The sequence below is a fragment of the Perca fluviatilis genome, chromosome 12 (genome assembly GCF_010015445.1).
Source record: "Perca fluviatilis chromosome 12, GENO_Pfluv_1.0, whole genome shotgun sequence".
Classification (NCBI taxonomy): domain Eukaryota; kingdom Metazoa; phylum Chordata; class Actinopteri; order Perciformes; family Percidae; genus Perca; species Perca fluviatilis.
In genome coordinates this window covers 23,130,640-23,156,021 of record NC_053123.1, presented here as the reverse complement: position 1 = coordinate 23,156,021, position 25,382 = coordinate 23,130,640, and the positions used below count along the sequence as shown (strand labels likewise).

The window sequence follows — 25,382 nt, the reverse complement described above, 5'->3', positions numbered from 1 at the left end:
CACCGTCAAAAACCCTCTCATACAAACTTTGCAGATCACTCCGTTTTTAACAGATGAGTAAGCACTGGTACTGACTTTTTTTTTCTCTGCCCTAACACAAGGTTTATGGATTTCCCTTCACGAGTCTGTGGCTCTGGTTGACGCATTGCAAAACCCTTGCCCACAAGGGGGAAAGTGTAGTGGTGGATCTGGGATAGAAGGATGCAGATAGCATGTGGCAGGGTCACTGCGCAGGTTAAGCAACAATTCAGTTGAGTGCCTGTAAAGGAAGTGGAGTATGGTTGGAAAAGACCAGTACACCAGCTAAAGAGGCCACACAATCCAGATTAAACTCTGGCCTTTGAACATATATTACAACATCCCCTGCACACTTTCAGTAATGTATGTTTCATGGACTTTAACATGAGCGAATAGTTTTGAATATTTCTTATCTCTTTTTGCAATACCAGACCATTATATGGAAACATTTTAGAAATATTTCTCGAAAAACACATCAATCCCAAACGATATTGTGTAATCTAATGAGACAATGTAGCAACTAAATCCATTCATTAATTTTTGCATTCTTCAACAGGAATTCAATGAGGTTAAGGTTGTTTGGGTTTCCAGATGAAAGCCCTCACGCAATCCCAGGCCCTGATGACTTCTGCATTACTAGAATGATGCGGCCGGGACTGATGGAGCTGAGAGTGTCAGGAGGCATTAGCCTTCACATCCCAAAGCTGGTGGACTAAACCAGACTGCGCCCCCTGACCCAATCCACCGCCAAGTTACTGACCCAGCAATCATGAGAGAAACAGAGAGAGAGGGAAGGAGCAATGCTATAAAGAAGAAAGATGTTGGGGAAGACCAAAATGAGAAAAATAAGATGAATACGCATTGAGAGAAAAAGTCAGAGAACATAGAGCAGGAAAGACAAATACTGAGACTTTGACTTACCTAAATCACAGGAAATGGTTTTAAGAGGCTTTATTCCCGTTCGGTTCACTCTGATTCCCCCTCTCTCACTTGATTTAACTGAATTAATGAGCAGGTCCGGCCAGACCTCAGAATATTAACTTTTTGGCTACCCGCTATTTTGTCGAGGCATTTTGCTTTTGTTGTTCAGTGATTATGGGGATAATTCTACAATAAATAAACATGTTTACTTTGGATACCTTTGAATGGATGTCACTCTAAAAGACTTCAGTGGATAAAATATGAGCTGTAAGAAAGTTTAGGATGCAAAAATTTAGGATGCAAAATCATAACACAACACTGTTTTCAAGATCTATGACTTCCAGTGTGGGCAGTGGCTTGCTGGATGTAAGCTTATGAATGAATGTTCTCATAGTACTCCTCTCAGCACACTGACGCGGAACAAGCACAGTGGGATGATGGCCTCGCAACACGACACTGGCGGACTGAGAAACACCTACATCAGAGAGGACCTAAAGCTGTGTACACATGGTTCACCTCAGGACAGACCTGCTTACAGCACAATGTCAATGTTGCACTCCCTCTGTGCACTCTGTTGAATGCACCTCTGTGATGGTACAGTAGACAGTGTTCTCATAGCATGCTATACAGGGGCTATACAGCATCATACAGAATACGGCACTATAGCAGTAAAAAGCAGTTTCAAATGTGGTTCTCTTATTTAACAGTGAAACCCAGTGGAAAGGATATGCCTGCTTATTTCCATATGTTGTACATCCCATCTGATTTATGAAATTATATGAGTTCATTCATTATTCATATTGGTAGTGGAGTTATTACCATTTTCCCCATTGGGCTTGCCACTGACACCACAAACATTATGAAATCACAGTTCGCCCAAGGCATTGCTGCTGCTGTGAAAAGTGGTCACAATTGACTAGTTAGCACGGGCATGCAGTACACTGGAGACAAGCACTAAATGCCATACAAGTGACCCGTGAATTTTTAATAAAAGCAAAGTGGTGACAATAAGACAAGTGACAAGTACGAAAAATGACTGTCAAACTGAATAGTACTGAAGCATGCTCCGCTTAAAACTCTGGGCCGAGTCCTGTTATTACTGTGCCCTGAGCAGTGCAGGAGAAACAGAACATACAGCCATGCCCTCAATCTTAATGCAATCCAGGTCCACAGTGTCAAACCAGGACCCAACATGCAATCAGCAGGTTCCAATGTGATGTCCTACTTTGATTATAAAGCTAAATTCTTTTAAAATGAATAAGAATTTCACACCACAGCAGACGTATTTGTAAGCTAATTTGTCACAGGCTTATCAAGGCCTATTCATCACTGATCTAGTAATTACCAGAATGAGCTACAGGATAACCCCCCTTTGTCCCCCTCTTTTCTCCTCCCAGCGATGGTCAGCCTGTAAAACCAGGATGTGTTGGCACCTTTATGATATAAATACGCACACACCCTGGGCATAAGAAAGCTGTCAACAGAACATTTGTTTTCCATTTTTCACCACCCAAAGCACTTCAAGCTGAGGGGGAAAAAAGGAGACAAGGTGTTAAAAATGTACTGCAACACTAACTATTTTGCCCCTTGGTGAATTTTGATGCTTAAACAGATGGGGCTTGAATTGGCTCCCTTTAATTTAATGCAACAGGATTGTCCAAATTTCCATTCAGCAAGCTCTCACCTCCTCACCACCTTGGTTGTGGTTGGCACAGGCAGATTAAAGGCATACAACACGCATGGAGTACATTCACACATGCTTGATTATGTATCAGTGCTGCTGACACACATACACACAAAGAGCAGCTGCTATCGCTGTTCTCCATTAATGCCCATTCATCACTAAACTTTTTGCTGATTGAAAAACACAAGTGCATGTCAAGTGAACTGAAAGACAAGGGATGTCAGAGGTGCGTGAGCTGACCCACGCATGGTAGTAAGCTGTTATGAGCCCCCCCACACACACACACACACACACACCACCCAAATCCATCCTACCGTAAATAGATCAAAGCACATCTGTTTCTGTGTCCAGCAGCCACACATCTATAATTGCAAACTGGCCTTAATGGCTTAGAGCGACCCATCAGATGCTAAGCAGTTTGGACACAGGAGATGCTAAAGCATATGAGCGGAGTGCAACCATCAGTAATCGCTGGACAGGGAATTCTCTGGAGCCACAGTGGCGGCTGTCTGGTCTCTAGTGGACTGAAATAGATATCACAACTTCAGCCCAGGGACGGAGGCCCTGAGGGGCCGGAGCTGACCACACAGCTGAGATTGTGGAGCAGGGGTAGACCACTGGTCAGAGGCAGGGATACCACTGGGATCAAAGATTGGTGTGGAGAAAAAGTTGGTTAAAGATTTAGAGCAATATTATGGCTGGAGATGGTGTATTCAAAGGTAACAAGAAAATTTGTTTATTGGCGTAGCAGACACTTTTCCTAAAAACTGCTGTTTTAGGCACAAGAGAGAAGCTATAACAGTTAATGGTTTAAAATGAGGTCTGGAAGAATCTGAGCTGGTCGTGGCTGAATGGGGTAAGTACTGAGTGATGAGAGAAGCCTCAAGTTGGCCAGTTGTCACAGTGTGACACTGATTCTGCCTAATGAGCGTAGTGCTGTCACCACACATCTGCCTCTCATTCACTTGTAGAATCTGGCAGACTCAAAACCTGCTGGAGTCACTGCTAGATGCTGGAACTTAAGACACCGCCACCTCACTGCATCAGCCCTGGTTGCCAGATTACGAAGAACCTAACAAGATAACGTATACTTGTACCACAGAATCAAACATGACAACAATACAAAGTTTGTGCCCTATCATCCACCGAGAATGACAAGGCATGACAAGAACTGCTATAGTGGACAAGCAGTAACAAAGTTTGATTGACTAAAGAACAACATTCATTTTTATCTAAATTTAAAACTGTAATTAATAACAACTCCATTTGTCCTTTATCTTGTCAGCAAACTTCTTCTCAAACTGCTGTCACTAATGTATTCGAAAAGGTGTGTAGACTTTTGAACACAATTGTATTTGTATTTACGGGTATTTGTTCTTCTTCTAATTGCAAACAAATCATATTATTTCTTATAGACAGCAACAAAAAAAAACGTTTTATTCATTATCTTCTTTATGACCCACATAAACCTATTTGTTAATAAGTATGACTTTCTCGCATTTAAAGATTACACAAAGGGTAAATTCTCTCTTTAATGATAGCCCATAGGTATTTTACATTTGTTTATGATAACAAATGCCACATTGTTTTTGACTCGCTCAATATGATTCAGTAGATGAAATGTTACAGTAATGGAATTGGAGTGCATGTGGTAGATATTAGCCTCTCTGTTGATCAGAAGAGACAACAAGACAACGAGAAAGACTGTATGTGATGATGATTAGGTTGTGGTGTCTCTGATCTGCAGAGGACAGCAGTGCTCCGATCTGTCCTGACTCTCAAGGCGTCTCTGTAAACCGTGCAGCTACTCAAAAATTCCTCATGGGCATCCTCCTGGAAAATAGCACAAAGGTTTACTAAACATCATTGTGGCGGTGGCACCAATTATTGTTAATATACATCAAATAGCCTCAGCCGAGTCCAAGAAGAGACTGATCACTCCGATGACGGCAACTGTCAGTCTGCTCTCGAATGAAGAGAGCTGTTGAAATAATTAGTCCATGCCCTCTGAATAAAACAATACTACAACAGCCGAGATAACATCCACAATATGCACATCTCCTCAGATGACCTGGAAACCTGCCCCGGCACGGACCGTGGAACAAGGCCACATCTTCAAACGCCGCCTCAGTCACTGACCACAGATGAATACAGGCTTTGTTTAAGTGCAGTATGTACATGTTGTGGTAACGTTAGTGAAGAGGAACAGAGACAAAAAAAATTGCAGCAGTTGTTGGGACATCATTTGTTTGACCTCATGTTCATGGGTTTTTATCTATGAAGCCGTGAAGCTATTAGGAATTTCCCGCACTTAAAGCTTGCATTTCAGGCTTCATTAGATTTGAAAAGAAAGTTAAAAATGTACAATATTATTTTTTAAAGATGCACACATTACCTTGAACACCAAATCAAATCAGAGACAGCACAAAAGCACAATTTCTGTATTTTTGAAAATACAGAAGTACACATTAGACAGTTATGTGAGACCTCCTGTCAGCTAGTTTCAGATCCTGTATTAGACTGTGAAACTAGGCTATCCATGCTGCTTACCAGTCCCTAACGGAGTCACTAAAGCCTTACCAGCCCCAGGGGTCCTGTGCTGTAGCTGACCTCTGACCTCTGATCCACCTACTGTATGGAAGGGATTGGGCTAATTGGCATGAGGATCAATAATGTACCACGCTATTTTTTGATAACAAAGTAATCTAAAACTGATTAAGTCAGTCAAACTACAAAAAAGTCTTGCGTCTGTGTCTGCAATATGGTTTTTTTTTGTTTGTGTTGACTACAATTCCAGCCCTATATTCATTATTCAGTATTTATCAACTCAAAATACACAATTGCATATGCATGTGTTTATACTGCATTAGTTCATTTGTTAACTAAACACTGTAAATGAAATGTACATGTGGGATTCTAATTATTTTGTTTTGCAATATCAACATTTTTGTTCCACACTAAATATTTCCAGTTACTGTAGCTCTATGGAAGTTAGTCAATCAAGTAAAAGTGCACACTTAGCATACAACTCATCTAAAATAGTAGAGTATATAGAGGATACCGTTAGTGATTTGTCTAGTCAAAAGTGTTGTTTTTAAATATAAGTTCATCAGCAATGTCTGATTTGAAATGGTTTTGTCCATGTTTTGTTGCATTGAAGCAAACCTCTGAATTGATCTTTTTGAGTTTTGATCAATTTCAGTACACTTACTAGTATTTCCTTAGAAAGGTTAGTTTAGTTTAGTTTATTAGTTTATTTGTCAGGGACCATGCACAGTTCAAGCCCTGTACCAGAGTTAGCTATACAGTTAATTTACATCTGTGGTCCATGGGCAAGGGAGATAAAAGGACAATATAGACAATAGACAGTACTATCAAAACATTTAGAAACTTAACAACAAACAACATATAACAAGCATTACATAACGTATAAACCAGTATACAAAAATATATAAATTCCATGTTATAGAAAGCAAAGTGATTTTTATGGCCAGTGAACTCACAAATTAAGTGAAATGATTAGTAAAAACAACATCGAAGGCTTTGAGAAATAACTTTACAGTGCTCTTTGCTATACTCTTTATGGTTTTAATATAATTTAAAGCTATTTTTATACTGCAGTACAATATCATTAAATGACAATACTGTGCCATGTTTTGGTTTTTAGCAGTGGTTTTCAGAATTGGACCTTCAAATCTTGATATGTGTTTCATTGTGCTGCAATGTTTGTTTTTTTGTCATTTTGATAAAATGCCCAAAACCCAGGAGCAATTTCTGAGGTACTAAAAAATGATGCCTCTGGCACGGATGATCAGTCCTCTAAAAGTCATTAAACTTAATCCTTTTTCAAGTTTTATCAATCAAGAATCCCTCAATGTGTATAGAACAAACAGAGCTTACCATATGTGGGTGCTTCTGTGAGTTATGTATATGTGTGATGAGCCCATCCAACCGATGAGTTTGTGTACCATGAGACTTTCCTAAATGTGGTTGGAAGGCGTAGTTCACAGCATGCTCATGAGTGTGAAGTCATAATCAGTTCAAATGGACACTAGGCACAATGAGCTGGTGTGTGTTTTTCACAACCAGCTACACTAGTGTCAACACTGTGACATGTTAGATTAAGAAAGACTCACTATGAATGAAAGGGACTCTGGACATTCGTTCTGTCCATAGACACCTGTGACAGCATAAAATGATGGTCCTTCACACGCACACAGCCTCAAACACTTCTCTCTTCATCGCATGGCTCTTGTTTTGCTCTCACACCAAATAAGGCATGCAGAGTGAAGCAGTATACTTGCAAAGGGTTTAAAAGTGTTAACTGAAAAACAACAAATAGCTCATCAGGGGTAAAGGTGACAAACGAGAAGCAAAGTGTGAAGGGAGAGTATTCACGCGAGCGTGGTGGAGCAGGGACGGGGCCTGATCTGGGCAGGCAGTGGCTGATGCATGGGGGGTTGGGGGGATGGTGATGATGAGAACAGACACGAGCCACATGAGGCCCTCTGACAATGCAGGAGTCCCCTGCGGTATGTCCAGCAGTCTACTTATGCACACACACACACACACACACACACACACACACACACACACACACACACACACACACACACACACACACACACACACACACACACACACACACACACACAGACAAATGCATAAATGCACACAAGCACGCAATTTTAACACTACTACACTGACTTTGTATTAAGTGTAGAGTGTAAATGTGTAAATGAAGGTTGTTTTTGTTAAAACCTGAAACATTTTGTTCAAATGAATTTTATTCTTCACTATGAATGGCACTGTATTATTTTATGTTTCTGATTCGTAATGATTGCACCCCCTCTAGTGGTGGTATGTTTTATAGCAGTTCTCTAGCAACTCTGGAAGCCTCCATTACGACTGTATACATGAACATACAGTGTTTTTCTGAAAGTATGTATATGTGTAAAAAATCCCTATCACCAAAAAGTCATTGTCCATCAATACATACCAACACTGCTTTTATCTGGCTGCTGACTGGGTGGACAGCAGCACAGTGAAGTTGGTTTGATAAACCAGACATAATTTTCAACCATGTGGGGGAAGTTTCATACACAATTCATTTTGGCAGCAAAAAACATCCCAAATTTGGTTAGGCATCATTTGTCGAACCATGCTGGCTATTCCACACATGTTGTGGACACCAGAAGTCATTCCCAGTTTGCCTCACCAACACACCACTGGTCGCCCTCCACCATGAGGGTGTGTTTAAAACGATATGCCTTCTGGGGTGTTCTTTTATGGGCTGCAGTTGCACCATTGACTATTGTATAATTCTCTTCAAATCAGTTTGTTCCCCCCCTCCTCCGTGCCTTTTTTTTTTTTTTTTTAGCCCACCCCTGACTTAACAACCAGAAAAAGGTCACATTTCTGAGAAGTGACTTCCATGCATGTTCCATGCTGGGTCGTCACTTTCAATTTCCTAAGACCTTTCATGTCACACACCCATCAACCCAGAAAACTGCAAACTTACTACTACACACGTCCATGTGCACCACTTTCATAGTGGTGGTGTGATACTGTGTATAAAATAGAAAACTGTAAATCAAAATGCGACATTTTCGAAGCAGCCCTTTTAACTGGATAACATTAAGGTATTTAAGTGTAGAGTTATTGCAAAAAAAAAGGAAACGGGCATTGTTGCAGCTTCAAGCTTTCCGTTCAACTTTAAAATCGTCATCAGGAGCAGGATTGCACAGATATGTATTATGGTTGAGAGGAGGTAAAAGATATTGATGTGGCTCTGAATAATTCATAGTTAAAATCTCTGGATGGGTTTACATTGCTTATTTAGGGTAGTGAGAATACAAAGGGCATGCATGAGCAGAAGTGATCGTCTCCTTCTTTCCATGTCCTCCTGTTCTCCTGCTGTATTTAACACTGAGAGACCCCCAGGACACCTAGCGAGCGCTCAACAAATGACTTGTCTTTTCCTTTTCCAGCACACCGTTCAGATGGTACGAGATGTTTATCTCTAGGCACAAAATTAATGGAGCATGAAATGTAGGCCTGAAGTGCAGCAGGCTCCTAACCTGCAGGTGACATTGGTTCACATGAAGCCCTTATTGTGACCTAAGTGAGCTGTATTATAACCGCATTTGACTGGTGACAATTAGTGACCTTTTGCCTTTCCAGCAGCCATCCATTTCAATTACACCAACTTGGAGAGCTTTGGCGGGCGAGCGAAATGAGATACTGTAGCCAATGTGCGTCTACTGTACTTCTATTGTTAGCTTAGCTACTGTGCTACTGGCAGAGGTGGAAAGTAACGAGTAGTTCAAGTAGTAAAATTGGTAATTTAAAATGTACTTGATTACGTATTGAGTGAAGTATTGTATTTCGCTACATTACAAATCCCATCCGTTACTGAATAAAAAAAAAAACTTAGACTAACGGAAACCGAAAGGAAGAAAATTAAAAATCGCGCCTGGAACCACTACAGTGACGAATGATCAGCATCTAGGCTGCTTACCAGGCGCCAAGTCTTCTGTATGAGATTGAGAAAGAGATGGAGGTGGATCAGGCTAGCTGAAACATCGAATTCTGCTGCCCAAAATTCAAGAGGGCCAATAGTATCATCATGCAATGCCAGATGTGCCTGCCAAAGGTGCCTGAACTGGCAGCATTCAATAAGTCCAGAAGTTTTCATGACTAATAGCAAATTGCCAATCAGCAAAACACGTTTCATGGCATTGTTAATTTTTGTCTAGCACCCATAGGGCAATGTATGTAGGACACTGGCTAAATCCCCCCCCTCCGCCCCATTTTACAGTTTTTTTATGTAACTAAGTAACTTTTACTTAAAGGGGTGGTTCAGAATTTTGGACATAGGACCTCATTTCAGTGGAGACAGTTTTCAACACTTTTCATCCAGTCCTTCCAGGTGCAGAGTTTGCTGGTGCTAGGCTAGCGCAAGTCAACAGTATCTGCTAGTCTGCCATTAAAAGCAGTCTTACACACTCCACAGTACACCCGAGGCAAATAAATTATAACGCCAGACTATCGATGTAAATGTCTGTTGATAAAATAATGTTAGAATTAAAACTACCCTTGCATCGCTTGTTCCCTAGCTGGTAGCATAGGCTAAAGCAGCGGCAGAGTGATATTACCTAGGCTACCGAGAAAGCCGGTTTACATGACAATCACGCAAGTTTATTTACCTGTGGCTGTGAGCTCCAACTAATTCCACTCTGCCAGGCTATAACTCACATAACGTTACCGGTACATGAAAGCGCACAGGCTAGCAATTTGCATGTAAACTGTCCAAGCTTATATGACTTTTCTGTCAGGAATTACCAAAAGTTAGTGGTTAGCCCAGCCAGGTATCTACCAAGAGTGTAGCTATACCGTTAGCTAACGTTGTCACTTTCCACAATGCATTTAACAGTAATGTTATCTCCATTAACGTTGTCAGTCTCAATCTATCAGTAGCAGCTAGGTTAACGTTATGAAAGGTGCTAGCTTTATTAGCTAGAGTAGCCTACCAAAAGTTATTACCTGTTCATAGCTGTTGGTTCATCTAGAAAGACAGATGGAACCGCCTTCGTTGTCAGTGACTTGTGGTCCTTCTAGATTGCGGGGTTTTTCAAAGTCGTCTGATCTAAAATGATCACTACATATTTGCCACTTGAGTAGAGTTTCGGCCGGTGTCTTGATGTCCAAGCCAGCAGCAAGAAGCCACAGTTGGTTCCTTTGTGGATCTCGCAATGGAAATTTGTGTAAACTTTGTGGTGCCCATCTGTTTGATTTATTTTTACAATTTCTAAATGCACACTGAATCACCATATTGCCTAGTCCTTAGTTTCCAATCCAATGCTTCAATACCAATGTACTAGGCTACTATTAGGTTACCAGACTGGAGTGCACTTCTCTGTTTACTTTTTGGCGCAGTACTACTAACCGGAGCTAAGTAAAATTCCGCCGCTGCTGAGAAACTAGTCCCTCAAAATGTAATGTGATCATTGAGATGCAAGGGTAGTTTTATTTATAACATTATTTTATCAACAGACATTTACATCGATAGTCTGGCGTTATAATTTATTTGCCTCTGATGTACTGTGTGTAAGACTGACTTTAATGGCAGGCTAGCAGATAATGTTGACTTGCGCTAGCCTAGCACCAGCGAACTCTGCACCTGGAAGGACTGGATGAAAAGTGTTGAAAACTGTCTCCACTGATAAATAACACACTAGCTAACTTGGAAATGAGGTTCTATGTCCAAAATTCTGAACCGCCTCTTTTTTGGGGGGATTATTTTTGGGGGCATTTTAGGACTTTATTTCCACAGGATAGATGAAGACAAGAAAGGGGAGAGAGAGGGGGAATGACATGCAGCAAAGGGGCGCAGGTTGGAGTCAAACCTGCGGCCTCTGCGTCGAGGAGTAAACCTCTGTATACGTGTACCTGCCTGAGCTAACCACATAAGCCACACTTGAGTACTTTTTCAGATAGAAAGTATTGGTACTTTTACTTGAGTACAATATTTTAGTACTTTTTCCACCTCTGGCTATTGGTCTTATTACTTATAATACTGATATGATTTGGCACACTATTCTGATTGAGGTTTAAAGGTGCAATATGTAATATTGTGTGTAATACTGGCAGCTAGCGGTTAAAATAGTTACTGCACTACCAATTCAAAATACTGGAGAGTCGTTTCCCCCGCCCCCTCCTGCCCAGACTCGAAGTTCACGGGGGTTGCCAGGCTGAGACCGCAGCATTCACAACAACGTTGCTAGACACTTTTCTCACATAGCCAGACATTACTCCACAGCACAGCGGAGTAGCTAACGGTAGATGCTAGCTATATTGACAGTCATAAAAGCCCGTGCTCACGCGGAGCTCTGTAACCAACTGACAGACACACTGTTTCGGCTTAAAATTACAGTATGAACCGCTAAAAACACAACAACCTCACTGTCCTCTCCACACGCCAGTCAGGCACACTTCCTCGGCTTAGAATTACAATACGAAACGCTAAAAATACCACTACCTTACCGACGGAACACACTTCATTGGCTTAGAATTATGGCAAAAATCGCTAAACACACTGCAAACTCACAGTCCTCTCTTTCCGATTTACAGCCCCCCTCTCGTGGCTTAAAATAACTCACCGTTGTCGGCTCCAGCCGCTGACGAGGCGCTACACCGCTGTAAACAGCCGTGGGCTGCTTGCCTGGTTCTCCGGTCGCGTTAACAGGTAGCAGGGTTAGCATGGCGGCGTTAGCCAGGACCAGTCGGGATCACTTTACTGGCTGTGTCTCAATTGTTTTGCGGGAGTAACCAACTCCGGGTACTCTAGCTATATAATTCAATGTGAGAACACAAATGTTGAAATGACAAAAAATGCCCGTCCCTAGTAGCTGTGATAAATTAGCCTGAAGCTAATGCTTACCGGTTCAGGAGAAAATAAGCCAACTCTGCGTCCTTTTGGGCTCTAAGCTGTCTCCATCTTTCAAATACATCTCCATTATTTACCAGGGGGTTGTTATGTCTCTGGTCACGCAACTGTTAGAAACATGCTGTTTTCTTTTTTTTAGGTCGGGTAGAATCTATCTCCATTGATCCTGTTTGTTTGTTTGCTGCTTTAATGGCTGTACTAACGTTACAGCTGGTAGCGGCTGGGTTTTACGTTTTTACAGGTATATCTGGCAACCCGGCCTGGCTGTCAAACTGGGCCGTTGATAACAACACACAGATCAAAACATAAACATAAATTCCGTCACGGAATGTAAATTTCAAAAAGAAAAAATACTGAAATTAGCATTGTTGTCAGAAAAGATAGTATTTCAGTTTAACATGTTTCCTTAATATCTGATGAGGCATTGGTGTCATTTTGGGATTTATTACAGTACAAATATTACATATTGGACCTTTAAGTGTGTAATAATGGTTATTATGTTGTGCTCTTTTTTTCTTTAATATCATTTAACGGTCGTGCCAAAGTGAACTCTTCCGAGCAGATGATCTATTCTGTAAACTATCAGCCAATGAGTATTTTTTGTCCATTAGTGGCTTTCACTGAGAAAAGAAATGAGTAGTGAGAATTGCAAACTGACTCGGTTTTGTTTGCTTGAAGTGAAGCTGCTGCTTTTTCCTTTGCTGAAGCAGACTTACTTCGCCATAATTTTACCACCATAACCATTCTCAGAATTTAACAGCATGTGTTTTCAGTTTGGATTGTTGTTCGTTTTTAATCTTTTTCGGGGGTTGGTGGTTGAGATGTATGAAGATGTGAAATTCTTCAAACTGTTTGTCAGTCATCCACACATCACAGGATTGCGACAGCAATACTTGAGCTTACACCTCAGGCCTGCCTGCCTGCCTGCCTTCACCTCAGCTACATAAAGTACAAACTTAAAAAACCTCAGAGGCAGGAACATTTTTTATAGAACCTCACATTTTATCACTTCATCTAACCTTTCTCAAAAATGTGCTGCACCCAGTGCAAGCAGTAGTGCAAATATGTGCACTGTTTTATTAAACTCGTAGCCACTGTACATATCACATTACAGCTGCCTTTCTCATGTGTTAAACAGCAACCACATCGAAATAGATACTGCATGCATTCAGAGAAGCAACATTAACACAATCAGTACTTGCTTACTCTCACTATCACTAGCTATTTATCTTTCCTTCTCTCTAACACACATAAGCGCTCTGTAGCACTCTTGTATCAACCACATTGTGGGGACTGTAAGGTCTCTGCTCACAGTCCCATTATGGGGACTCACCTCCTATTTGGGAACAAAAAGCGAGTACCCACAAAGTAAACCATCAGTAGAGTTTTAAGACTTGATTTCCTTTAGAGTCATGGTTAGTGTCCAATGTCTTGAGTAACAAAAACACATGGCTGTGTGGATGTGTGAGCCAATTGAAGAAAAATAGCAACAAATGTGAAAATTTGACAAATGGCCAGTCAAAAAGGGTGATACGGTCTACGCATATAAATGCATACATGTATAACATTCACATAAGGAAAATGCATCAATAACATTGTATTTGTATAGGAGCTTTGATAGAGGTCAGTGCAATTGAATGACCTTTAAAGGTAGCTGATAGGTGAATAGTAAGGCAATACAAATCGGAAGGCATTGCTTGTGAAGAAAAAGGGAAAATATATACATATATATTGCACTGTTTACTAAGGATCCCCATAAGTAGAATATGGGTGTGCCTTTAGTCTTCCTGGGGTTCTAAACATAGTAATACAATACAGACATACACTAACAGTACAGACAACTTAAAATATAAAAACCATATGCAAGCTAAATAGATACACATGAATGAAAGAAATTAAGGATGAAGTTGAAACAGACTAGCTGCCAAGTAAACATGAAAACAGAGAGAAAGAAACCTAACATATATAAAGTGATACTAAAGCAAGCAGACTAAACAGATAAATGATTGAAAAAATGTAATACACACATACAGTACAGGCCAAAAGTTTGGACACACCTTCTCATTCAATGTGTTTCTTTATTTTCACGACTATTTACATTGTAGATTCTCACTGAAGGCATCAAAACTATGAATGAACACATGTGGAATTATGTACTTAACAAAAAAGTGTGAAATAACTGAAAACATGCCTTATATTCTAGTTTCTTCAAAGTAGCCACCCTTTGCTTTTTTGATAACTCTGCAAACCCTTGGTGTTCTCTCAATGAGCTTCATGAGGTAGTCACCTGAAATGGTTTTCACTTCACAGGTGTGGTTTGTCAGGGTTAATTAGTGGAATTTTTTCCCTTATTAATAAAAAAAGCAAAGGGTGGCTACTTTGAAGAATCTAAAATATAAGACATGTTTTCAGTTATTTTACACTTTTTGGTTAAGTACATTATTCTATATGTGTTCATTCATAGTTTTGATGCCTTCAGTGAGAATCTACAATGTAAATAGTCATGAAAATAAATAAAAAAACGCATTGAATGAGAAGGTGTGTCCAAACTTTTGGCCTGTACTGTATGTATATATACATACAGACATACATACATACAAACATAAATACGTATACATACATACATACATACATACATGTACAAAGTATGTGCCTATTCTATTATCTGGCAAGATATTTCTTTGTAGACATTTTGAAAGATATTCTGTTATTGATGGTAGATATAGCTACAAAGAGAGATGTAAAATTAAAATCTAAATTAAAACGATGAAAGTGAAATAAAAACAATAAAATAGCATAAGGACATCAAAATAATACATGATCATGTTCCAAGAAACAAACTGCATTTTCTCATTTTGTCTGTATTTATTAAGTTAACACTATAAACAATACACTATTGGACTATATATCAAATCTGTGTTAAATTGTTAATATAAAGCTATAACAGTTTACTGTGTACTCTGAATCAACTAACTACTGGGGTTTTAGGATGAAAGACATATGATGTCAAAAAGAAGAGGTGGGATTTGAACACTGCATCCAACCTTTTGGTATTTCAAAAGATTTCAAGTATCACAGTTCAATTTACTACCACAACCACCAGACTCAGGAGCATAAACAGTGAATTAACTTGGGAGCCCATCTCTTGTTGTAAGTACTATACTATGATAATCTTCATCTATAGCTCAGTGGTCTCATGTTTCTTTGCTTATTATGCACAGTTGTTTTCTGATTGTAATGATTTATGATTTTCATCTTTTTCTCAAAATGACAGGTGAGATGGCTGTTGAAAATATCACCCTGGACTCAGCCGAAAACTCTCTGAACCAGAGCAGCTGTGATGTATTTATCTACCAAAGAGCTGCCGTAGTCCTCTTCCCAATTTTCTACTCCGTGGTTTTCATTATCAGTGCGAGTGGAAACAGCTTGGTACTCTTTGTGATCTGCCAGAGGAAACAGAAGTTTAACTCCACCTCAATCTATCTGGTCAACCTAGCACTATCTGATACCCTGTTCACACTGGCGCTGCCTGGCAGAATTATTTACTACATCCGTCACTTTGACTGGCCCTTTGGTGACATTCTCTGCAGACTGACAACACTTCTCTTCTTCGCAAATACGTATGCAGGTAATATCAGTGCTTCTGTTGCTAATACGCTACCATATAATTGAGTGTGTTTTAACATGAGTCTACACATATGCAACCACATGTCCACATCAGGTTCAGTTAAGTTTACTTTTACATTGTCAAAGTGTCAAATATGTCAGCATTTACATAGGACAAGACAGTTTAAGCATATTAGTTTATTAAAATTAAATTGCACCCAACCTTCATACACTCCAAGTATATGAAGTATAAAAAGCTTGTTGACCAACTTTTTACCCAAAGTATCAGAATGGGACCAGGATGGTGAAAACACCTTCTACAAAGTCATGGAGTGACTACCCTAAATTAATTTGCCATTCTGGTCTGCATGCCTTAAGCATAAACTGTACTGCATATCTATTATATTTCCACCAGGTATTGGCTTCATGACCTGTATCAGTCTGGATCGATACCTGGCCATGGTGCATCCACAAAGGCTGCAGTGGTTGCGGAGTGTGAGGGTGGTTCGCAGGGTCTCCTGCCTGGTCTGGGCTCTGGTATCCCTGGAGGTAGCTCCTCTGATGTTCCGCAGCATGCTGCGTGAGCACCAGGGAAAACAAACCTGTATGGAGTACTTCAACTTTGACGGCTCCCGCTTCACCCCTTATCTCCTGCTTCTGGCCTGTACCATCTCATTCTGCTGTCCGCTCATCATCATCATGGGCTGCTACGCCAAGATCAACCTGAAGCTGCGAGCTGCAGCCAAGCAGAACTCTGTAACTGGTCGATCGAGGAGGAATCATAGGGCCAACACCATTATTCTTCTCATCCTCCTCACCTTTATCATATGCTTTAGCCCTTACCACCTCAACGTTATGCAGTTTATGTCCAGAAAGATACACCACCAGGCAACCTGCAAGGAACTGAGAGCCTTTAAGGTGTCCTTACAGGTAGGAACTGTGTTTCTTTGATTTGAAAGATGCCCTATCAATTGTTCCTATTCATAAGCCATCTCCTCCCCACAGATCACAGTTTCTCTAATGAACTTCAACTGCTGCTTGGACCCAGTCATCTACTTCTTTGCCATTAAGACCTACAAGAAGCGGGTGTTGAGCCTGTTTAAAGACTACCTCTATACTTCCGGTGCATCCTCCAAAATGACAGCTGAGAACAGCAGCAGCAACACCTGAGAGAAACCACAGCTGAACTTGCAGGATACATACAACCAGTGTCGCAGAGAAGACCTAGTTCACTCTGTTGAACTCAAAAAGGCCTATTTTAGTCTCTCTGTTCGGATATGACTAACAAGTCTTTTACTTTTTGTGACAATTTTGCATGTATATATGCAGTAGAGGTCCATTAAAATGCTTCTGTTTGAGAACGCTGCATACAATTTATTGTTCTATATGTATTATATTTTTCTTTTTGAATAATGGTGTAGCCTTTCTTGTTAACATGCCTGTGTGATACAGTAGTGTAATACAGTAATGTAAAAAATTATTTTGGTGAATCAGTGTTTAATTGTGTATATGTGCAGGGTGAAGGAAATGTCCTCACCTATTAAGCTATGCTTTTTTGTCAACTCTTTTGAAAAACTGTTGTGGTTATTAATGCAGTAAAACGGCAACCTTCACTTCCTCTATGAAGAGAAACACATGCGGAACAAGTCGCAAATATTTTCTAGAATGTGTATAAGTGGGTTTAATTAGTTTATTGGACCTACTCATAGATAAATATGTAATGTGTGCTCTCCTACTATTGTAACATTTCTCATATGGTCCCCACAGTTTTAAGTACTATGCGAGAACTTTAAATATGCCAAAATGAGAACATGTTACAGATCTCTCTTTCTTACCCACATCTGAGTTTTGTGTGGGAGTGCGTAGAAAAATACCGTCACCACTTCCTCAACCACCTTTCCTGCTCCCCCTCACAGACCTCATTCCAGCCGGGTTGAACATCTTGTTGTGGGCTGTGTGTGTGTGTGTGTGTGTGTGTGTGTGTGTGTGTGTGTGTGTGTGTGTGTGTGTGTGTGTGTGTGTGTGTGTGTGTGTGTGTGTGTTTGTGTGTGTGTCTCTCTCTTACAAATTTAAGCAGGTGCATGCTGTCTGTTTATAGTGCAGAGTGCCGTATTTAAATTTAACCTTTAACATTTCCTGGGTTTTTGGAAAAGCTGCCCTATGATTTTGCATAGAAAGTAATGTGCACAAACTGTGTCACAAAGAAATGTTATACTGCTTTAAATGACTACTGATGTGTTTGGATATTATTGTACAATTGATATATTTGTCAAATACAGAATAAACAAACAAGTAAAGAAATTATATAAATAATTGTTTAGGGGTCAGTTACTGAGTCCATAAGTGACAATAATATGCATTAGATGACAAACGTCTAACCACAAGGAGAAAGTGACCCCTCTCACAATGCATTAAGATATTTGATCCATTGTTGGTGTAAAACTATTGAATGGAGCAACTTTAAAGCTATACTTTCTGATGTAACGGACGTCCATTAATATCAAAAAGTTACGCAATAAAGATTTTAAGATTTGGCTTAAATTGTGTAGTGAGAATTGATCCCAAAGCAGTAAGATTAAAGTGCCATCCTATTGATGATATGACTCTTCTACATATTCTTAGTCAGCTCCTGCTCAAAAAATGTTAGTCCTTAAAAAATTACCATTTTAATTGATTGATACATTCTGTAAATGCTTCTCAGTAAATCGCTAATCCAAAATAGACTCGCAAAATTCCATAAAAGGGAGCAACGGTAGATATATTCAAAGTAAAAGTGTCATTCAGCTACACTTGAACTTGCACTGCAGCCCCTGTATGTAGCAATGTTAGCTTGCTGTCTGGAAGGCTACACAACAACCGGTTTTGTTTTCCTTTCAAAAGAAAAACCTTTAGTATTAAATGTTAAGGTTCTCACCAGAAACATTCTTGTTAATGAGCTGGACCTTAACCACCTTAACAATAATTGATATGCCATATTGTATAGTTGCTATGTACATGTATGTACATACAAACAAACAAAAAACATGAAAAAAGAGATTTGGAGAATCACCCAATGGCAAAATGTTTTCTAGCAGGAGGGATAGGTTTATCAATGAACCATTCTGTGAGGTTTAAAGGGGTGATAGAATGCAAAACCGATTTTACCCTGTCATCGTTGAATAACGACAGTTCGGTGGGTAAATAGGACATACATAGAAGCTCAAAATCCCATTGACACCCCTTTACTATGAAAATCTCATATTTTGAAACTGCCACTGAAAACGGGCGAATCTCAACAAAGCTAGTTGCTTGCGTAAGCATCTCAAAATCCGGAACCTTTGTCACGGCCATGGGTGTATTAAGAGAAAGGTCACGCCCCAACATTTACATAGGCTACACAACTGACCTGAGATCAGGTAGTCTTCTGAATCTAGGTCACGCAGATCTCTGCTATTCCATTACAAAATTCACTTCTGAAACTTTTTTATGCGAGAAATCAAGTGTGAGAGCGCGGTCAGCGAGCTGGTTACACCAGCAATCTGTTACCACCCGTTCCAGTTAATCTTTTAATGTGTGTAATTATAATGTGTTGAGTTATTTAAACAAACGATTGGGGAAATAAACGCTGCTTGTCCGCGAGTCTCATTGATAGAGCCTGCGGCTGGATGTAGCTCTATCAATGAGAGCTAGCTCTTAGAATTCCTCTGAAATTCACAAATATTCATTAACTTGAAATCGGACACAGTTGTTAGCTTTATAAGACATTTAGTTAGATGTTGTGTAAGTGGCGTGACGAAATTCAAACTGTAAATATATTACAATTACGTCGAAAAGGAAGCTAACTATCCGTGATTTGTAGCTAGGATTGAAGGGACAGTCACAGTTAACGAAACACCTAGCTAGTCTTCACAAATATTAACTTGAAATCGGACACCGTTGTTAGGTTTATAAGACATTTAGTTAGATGTTGTTTAAGTGGCGTGACATGTGTGTAACATGTGGTAAGAGATTGCTGGTGTAACAAGCTCGCTGACCGCGCTCTCACTCTCACAGAACGGGCCATTTAGCTAGCAGGAAGAGGGGAGTTGAAGGCCCTGCAGCTCTGTCAGGGCAGCGGTGTTGGTAGTCCCTGCTGTGGGCTGCCAGCCGTGACGGAGCTCCAAGTACCTCATAGCAGGCCAGGGTCTGTGAAGGAAGGCAGGCCGGGCGGTGAGGCAGCACCGGCTGAACTCCGACACAGAGTCTTACCAAATTTGCAATTAGCCATACATTTTTGTAAAACGGCCCATATTTGAGCTTTATATAGTTGATTTCTCACTTAAAAAAGTCTCAGAAGGGAATTTAATAACGAAATAGCCCGACAAACAATGTATAACTTTGCAGTGTCTGAAATATGAGGCCTGCTGCCGAGTCTCCCATGTGTTTCTACGTAGTTTGCTCAAACCAATCAGCGCGTAGCTCATTCTGAATATTCATTAGCATACCATATTTGGAAGAAAAGCTCTTGTTCCAAATAGAGCCATATTCACAGGGTAGTTAAGGGCCTAATAAAATAGCATTCGGGCAATTTTCAGCCCAACCAATGTTACATACCCCATTAGGACACCTTAAGGAACAGTGTAAAATACCCTATATAATCATTCTATCACCCCTTTAGTAAAATTATTGTAGCATTGTTCACAACTACTACTTTGATTGGCTGGCAGTATTGCTGGTGTTATAGATAATCAAATCACAGAAAACACAGAGATGGTTAATGTGATATATCGCAAATATTTTATGTAATTAATCACAGTGAAGTTACAGAAAAAGTAACAAGTCTCACCAGATCAGCTTTTTAACTGCAACTCCCACAGAACACAGGGAAACAATTATTTTAAGTCTATGCTAATTGGAAAGCAGCCAAATTAATATTTTTCTAAACCAATGGAAAGATTTATTTACAATAACCATGCTCAATAACCAATGAGAAGCTTTGCATGTCTCCATAAGATTTCATATATAGCTTTTCCTGTAACGGTCATTCAGAGATACTGTCTTCTTCACCGGTGGTGACAGGCTGAGTTGACAGACAGATTTCCATAACTGGTCCCAAGGGTATAGCCTAGGAATGTACCTGCACCTGTCACAGTAAGCAAAACCTCTAGATGGGCCTCTGGCTGCATCTCAATATCACAGCTAAGAGAACATTGTGAGACAGTTTTGAACACAGTGCATACAGAAAATGAACAAATGATAATAAAACATGAATTAAACTGGAGGAATCATAATTCCTTAACACTGGCACCCACTCCTATATCTATAGATCATATCCATCAGTATTTGAATCTGATTCAGACCCTAATTTGAAAAGGTTGAAATATAAAATGTTTTTCATTTGATACATCATGCATTCAGAATGGCACAATTTCATCTCTTTAAAGATGTTTAATCAGACAAACACCTACGAACCATACACATATGCTAGACTAGCTTAAAACTCAGACTTCTTATGTGATGTGGTTCTAATATTCTTGCTATACAACGAGTCAATTCAAAGTCCGGCAATGCTGCCTTTAGTTTTTATGGCCCTAGATGCTGGAATAGGACCTGAATTGTGACTTTTTGGGCAGCTATTACTGTCACTTTTGTTCTAACAACACAACAAAGTGCCAAATTGCATAAAATAACTGTAAGGAGAGACCTAAGTTTCTTTTTGTTCCAAAAATTTATTTATTTAATTAATTGACTAAAAGTTAGCCTTCCGGACTTTCTGCTTTCATGAGTAGGAACGTTATGCACGGCACTTATCCATCCTGTAGCCCTTTGGGCAATTACACGCGTATGGTATGAATAATGTCAGTAAACTTTACCACGCATAAGTGAGACATTTTCCTATTTTTGTGACACATTCGGTATAACTAACTATCCAGCAGCTTTTGACAATGTGTGGTCATGAAGCACATTGGTGACATTTCTCAGGTTGTTCACACTGTAAATGATTTGGTTTTCAACAGGAAGCAGCTGTCTGAGGTTTATTAACTACATCACAGAAAGGAGCAGTTCAAAATGTTTGTTCAAGTGCAATTTCATCACATAAAAAAGTTTCCAACCAGCCAAAGATTATAAGCAGCCGGAGTAAAAGCGTCAAGAATTCACAGCATTTAGATAACATCACTATAATCACTAGAGGTGTGACGAGACAGCCAGCTCACGAGACGAGACGCGAGATTGGGTTCGCGAGATTGGGTTCACGAGATCGAGACGAGACAAGATTTTAACACTATTTTACAGAAAACCTCAATTAAGAAATAAGACTGGAAAAAGAGTCCTTCAATCGAAAGACTTCTAGTCCTTCAAAATGAAAACCGAGCACTGGTTTTGCCATTAACTCAAATGACTGGCTTCTCTCCTGTATAACTGACAGTTACACTGTTACTTATTCCATAGGCCTATGTATGGTGGAGAGAGAGTCTCTTCACTCAGAGAACAAAGGTTGTAACATAACTAAGCGTTTTCTGGCAGTAGCCTAGTTGAGACCAATTGGTGTGTTGTTTTGTACTTGAATTTGTCATTGTACAGTAGACCGAGAGAAATAAAGCTTATTTTAGTATTGTCTGCCAAGAAAGGGGGAGAGAGAGGGAGGGGGTAGGGGGAGAGAGAGAGAGAGAGAGAGAGAGAGAGAGAGAGAGAGAGAGAGACAGAGCGGCGGTCACGGCGGCGGTACTCATTGTTTTAACGCTGGGTTTTACAGGCAGCTTTTTTCTTCCGCTATCGCTCTGCAAAAGTAAACTCAGAGTCAGCTTTGGAGAACGGGCGGATGTTTTCTATGCACTTGTGTACGGATATCGCGAGACACTTTTAATCTCGCCTCTACTACTCACTAAACTACCCAGATGAGACAACTCTTGTTTTTGTTTTTTTTATAATACAACTGCTGGCCGATGGGACAGAAAACTGTGGCACCACAGTCAAACATGTTAAATGACAAGGCTGTTGTTTGTAAAAAAAAAAATCTTCTATTTTTCCAATGACCAACAAATCTCATAGAAAGACTAAAACCAACAGTTCAGCAGTCAGTTTCTTCAGTATTGTAGGTGGACTATCTTTATGAGTTTTGCCATTGTTTCAGTCTCTATATCTCCTCTTGCATGGCAGTGGAGACGCTGCAGACAGGTGCAGACTGTGACGGTGGGGCAGACACAAGGCCGCTCTTCAAGAACAAACTTGAGAGGAGATCCATGTTCATATGTTCATGTGTGGGTTCATCTTCTATCTTTGGGATTTCTTTGGGATTTTAGACAAGTTAATGAAAAACAAAATATTTAAATACTGTCCATTGCCCAATGAAATAATGTTCTATTGTGTAGTTGAAAAGCGTATGAAGAGTGATTCTTTTGTTGTGGTTTTTGGTTTGGTGTCAAGCTAACCAATAGCAACCAAATTTGTCAGATAAACAATCTTGTTGTAAATTCACAATCAGACAGTTACATATACAGCTACATATAATACAATGTTTCTGCTTTCATTTTCTTATGATTTTCATTTCATACAAAAAGGAGTAACATTTTGGACATTTTTTTTGCAGATTTAGTAAGATTTCGAATTTATGTTTATAACATTTTATTTCAGATGATCAAGACCATGGACTTGCAACCTTTAGTATCTGTTTAAATTCCATGGAGTTAACTGTAGTTACAACTAGCTGGGTAAAAGAACATATATAGGCTTTAACATTTGTCTGCAACACTGTTTTCAATTTCTTTGGAAGAGAATATGCCTCTGACAGGAGCAGTATAGACATTGCTGCCATCTTGTGACATCCAAGTCTTAGTGTACTCTAAACAGATGTCAAATGCTAATCTTTGACTCAATGTTCTTTGAGTCCTCATGAAACTGTAAATGAGCTGAACCTCCACAGCTGCAGTATGTTTTTCTTGCCAGGAGAGTTCACTGTTAGTCTGAGAAGAGGTTCCTGGTTTTAGACGATAATGACTTAATGTAATGCATTTAGTGTACATAGAGGAAAAGGGAATATTTTTGGCCATGTGGTATTTTGAATGTACTCCGAATTATCCCCTTCAAAGTAGTTGCTTGGCTTATTATTCAAAGGGATATATGATTTGATAAACTGTTTTGAACAGATTATTAGGGCAAAGCAGAGCAGCAGTAATGGCTTCTAGAGTAAGCCTATATTGTTATGGTTGTGTATGTTTCTGTTTCCTGTTTTATGTTGACGTCTGTCTTTTCTCCCTGGTCATGTCTGTTTTTACTTCCTGCCTTGTGTTTTCTCGCCTTTTTTGATTGTTCTGCCCAGCCCTAATGTGTTTCACCTGTTCCCCAGCCCTAGTGTCACCTGCCTCTTGTTAGCTCGTTACACTGTGTATTTAGTCTCTGGGCGTTTCTCAGTCTGTGTTCTTCTATTGACTTGTGTTATTGTGTCCCTGTGGAATGGCATCTTGTGCTGCCAAAGTACTGTCCCAATGCACAAGTTTGCATTTCACCAAGAACAGTTAAAGGAATATTTCACTGCTGGAAAGCTGAATATATCTTTAAATTGGGTCACTTATGTAGTAGAAATGTGAAAAAAAAAATTGAAATTGGTGCCTTCTAGGCCGAGAAAAGCCAGAAAATGTGTTTTGGTCTTATATGGATGAAAAACACCAAATCCCAGAATGCACCTGCTTCGTTGCTTTGAGTCCACTCCCAAGCCACGCCTACCGCTTGACAGACCGACAGAGGCATTCAACTCAACTCAAGCGTGTTTTATTGTCATTTCAACCATATACACGAGACAACGTTTCATCGTGACTCAAGTGGTGTTACACATTTAACATATATAAAAACGACATTATATAAAAACGACATAAGAAACAGGCTACATTTAGTACACACACTTTATAGGCTCCGTAAAGTTCAGCTAACACATACTAGCATTAGCGCTTGGTGGGCTGTAAACACCGAGCATAAACACAGCCGTGAATTAGTGTGTAATGTAGAATGGTCGGCATTTAACAGTCACAAACTCCACCAGCAGTTAGCAGTTAAATGGATACAAATCACCAGTTACGGTCACATTTCCGGTGTTAACACAGCCCACCTCTTTTACCTGGCGACAGAGCATCTCTAGCTCGGAGGGCTAGCAGGCCTGGTAGCTGGACAGTCCGGTACACTATTCAGGCATGTTTCCACAACAAAAACACAACAGTCTCTGAACTCACGTTGGGAGTGTCGTTGAAGTTGGATGTAGTCCAGTTTGTGGTCTAAATGAGCGGACACTTGCAAGCAGGATCCGTAAAGTTCAGCTAACGCATACTAGCATTGGTGTAGCTAGCTAAACACAGAGTATAAACACAGGCGTGAATTAGCGTGGAATGTCGAATGGTCGGCATTTAACAATCACAAGCTCCACCAGCAGTTAGCGGTAGCTAGTTGGATTTTATTTCTACACCAGTCCGTTTAACACAGCCCACCTCCACGGGCCGGCGAGAGCAGCCTGGTAGCTGGATAGTCCCGGTTCCGGTACATTGTTGTTCAGGCATGTTTCCACAACAACAAAAACACAGCAGTCACTGAACTCACGTTGGGAGTTTCGTTGAAGGAGGATGTAGTCCAGCTTGTTGTTTAATGAGCAGACACTTGCAAGCAGGATGGCTGGGACAGGTGGACAGTTAGCGTTAGCTTTCCACCTAGCCGATGAGGATGTCCCCTAGCCGGGTAGCGGCATTGAGCGACACCGCTGGTCTC

General features: G+C 40.1%; 1 protein-coding gene across 1 annotated transcript; it reads left to right on the top strand.

Moving 5' to 3' along the window:
• Positions 1–15,338: 15,338 nt before the first annotated feature.
• si:ch211-184m13.4 (uncharacterized protein LOC798560 homolog) lies at positions 15,339–17,002 on the top strand. Its single transcript, XM_039818758.1, has 3 exons — positions 15,339–15,699; positions 16,093–16,607; positions 16,683–17,002. Exons 1-3 carry the CDS (start codon positions 15,339–15,341, stop codon positions 16,845–16,847), a joined length of 1,041 nt encoding a protein of 346 aa, XP_039674692.1. The 3' UTR covers positions 16,848–17,002.
• The last annotated feature ends 8,380 nt before the right edge of the window (positions 17,003–25,382 follow it).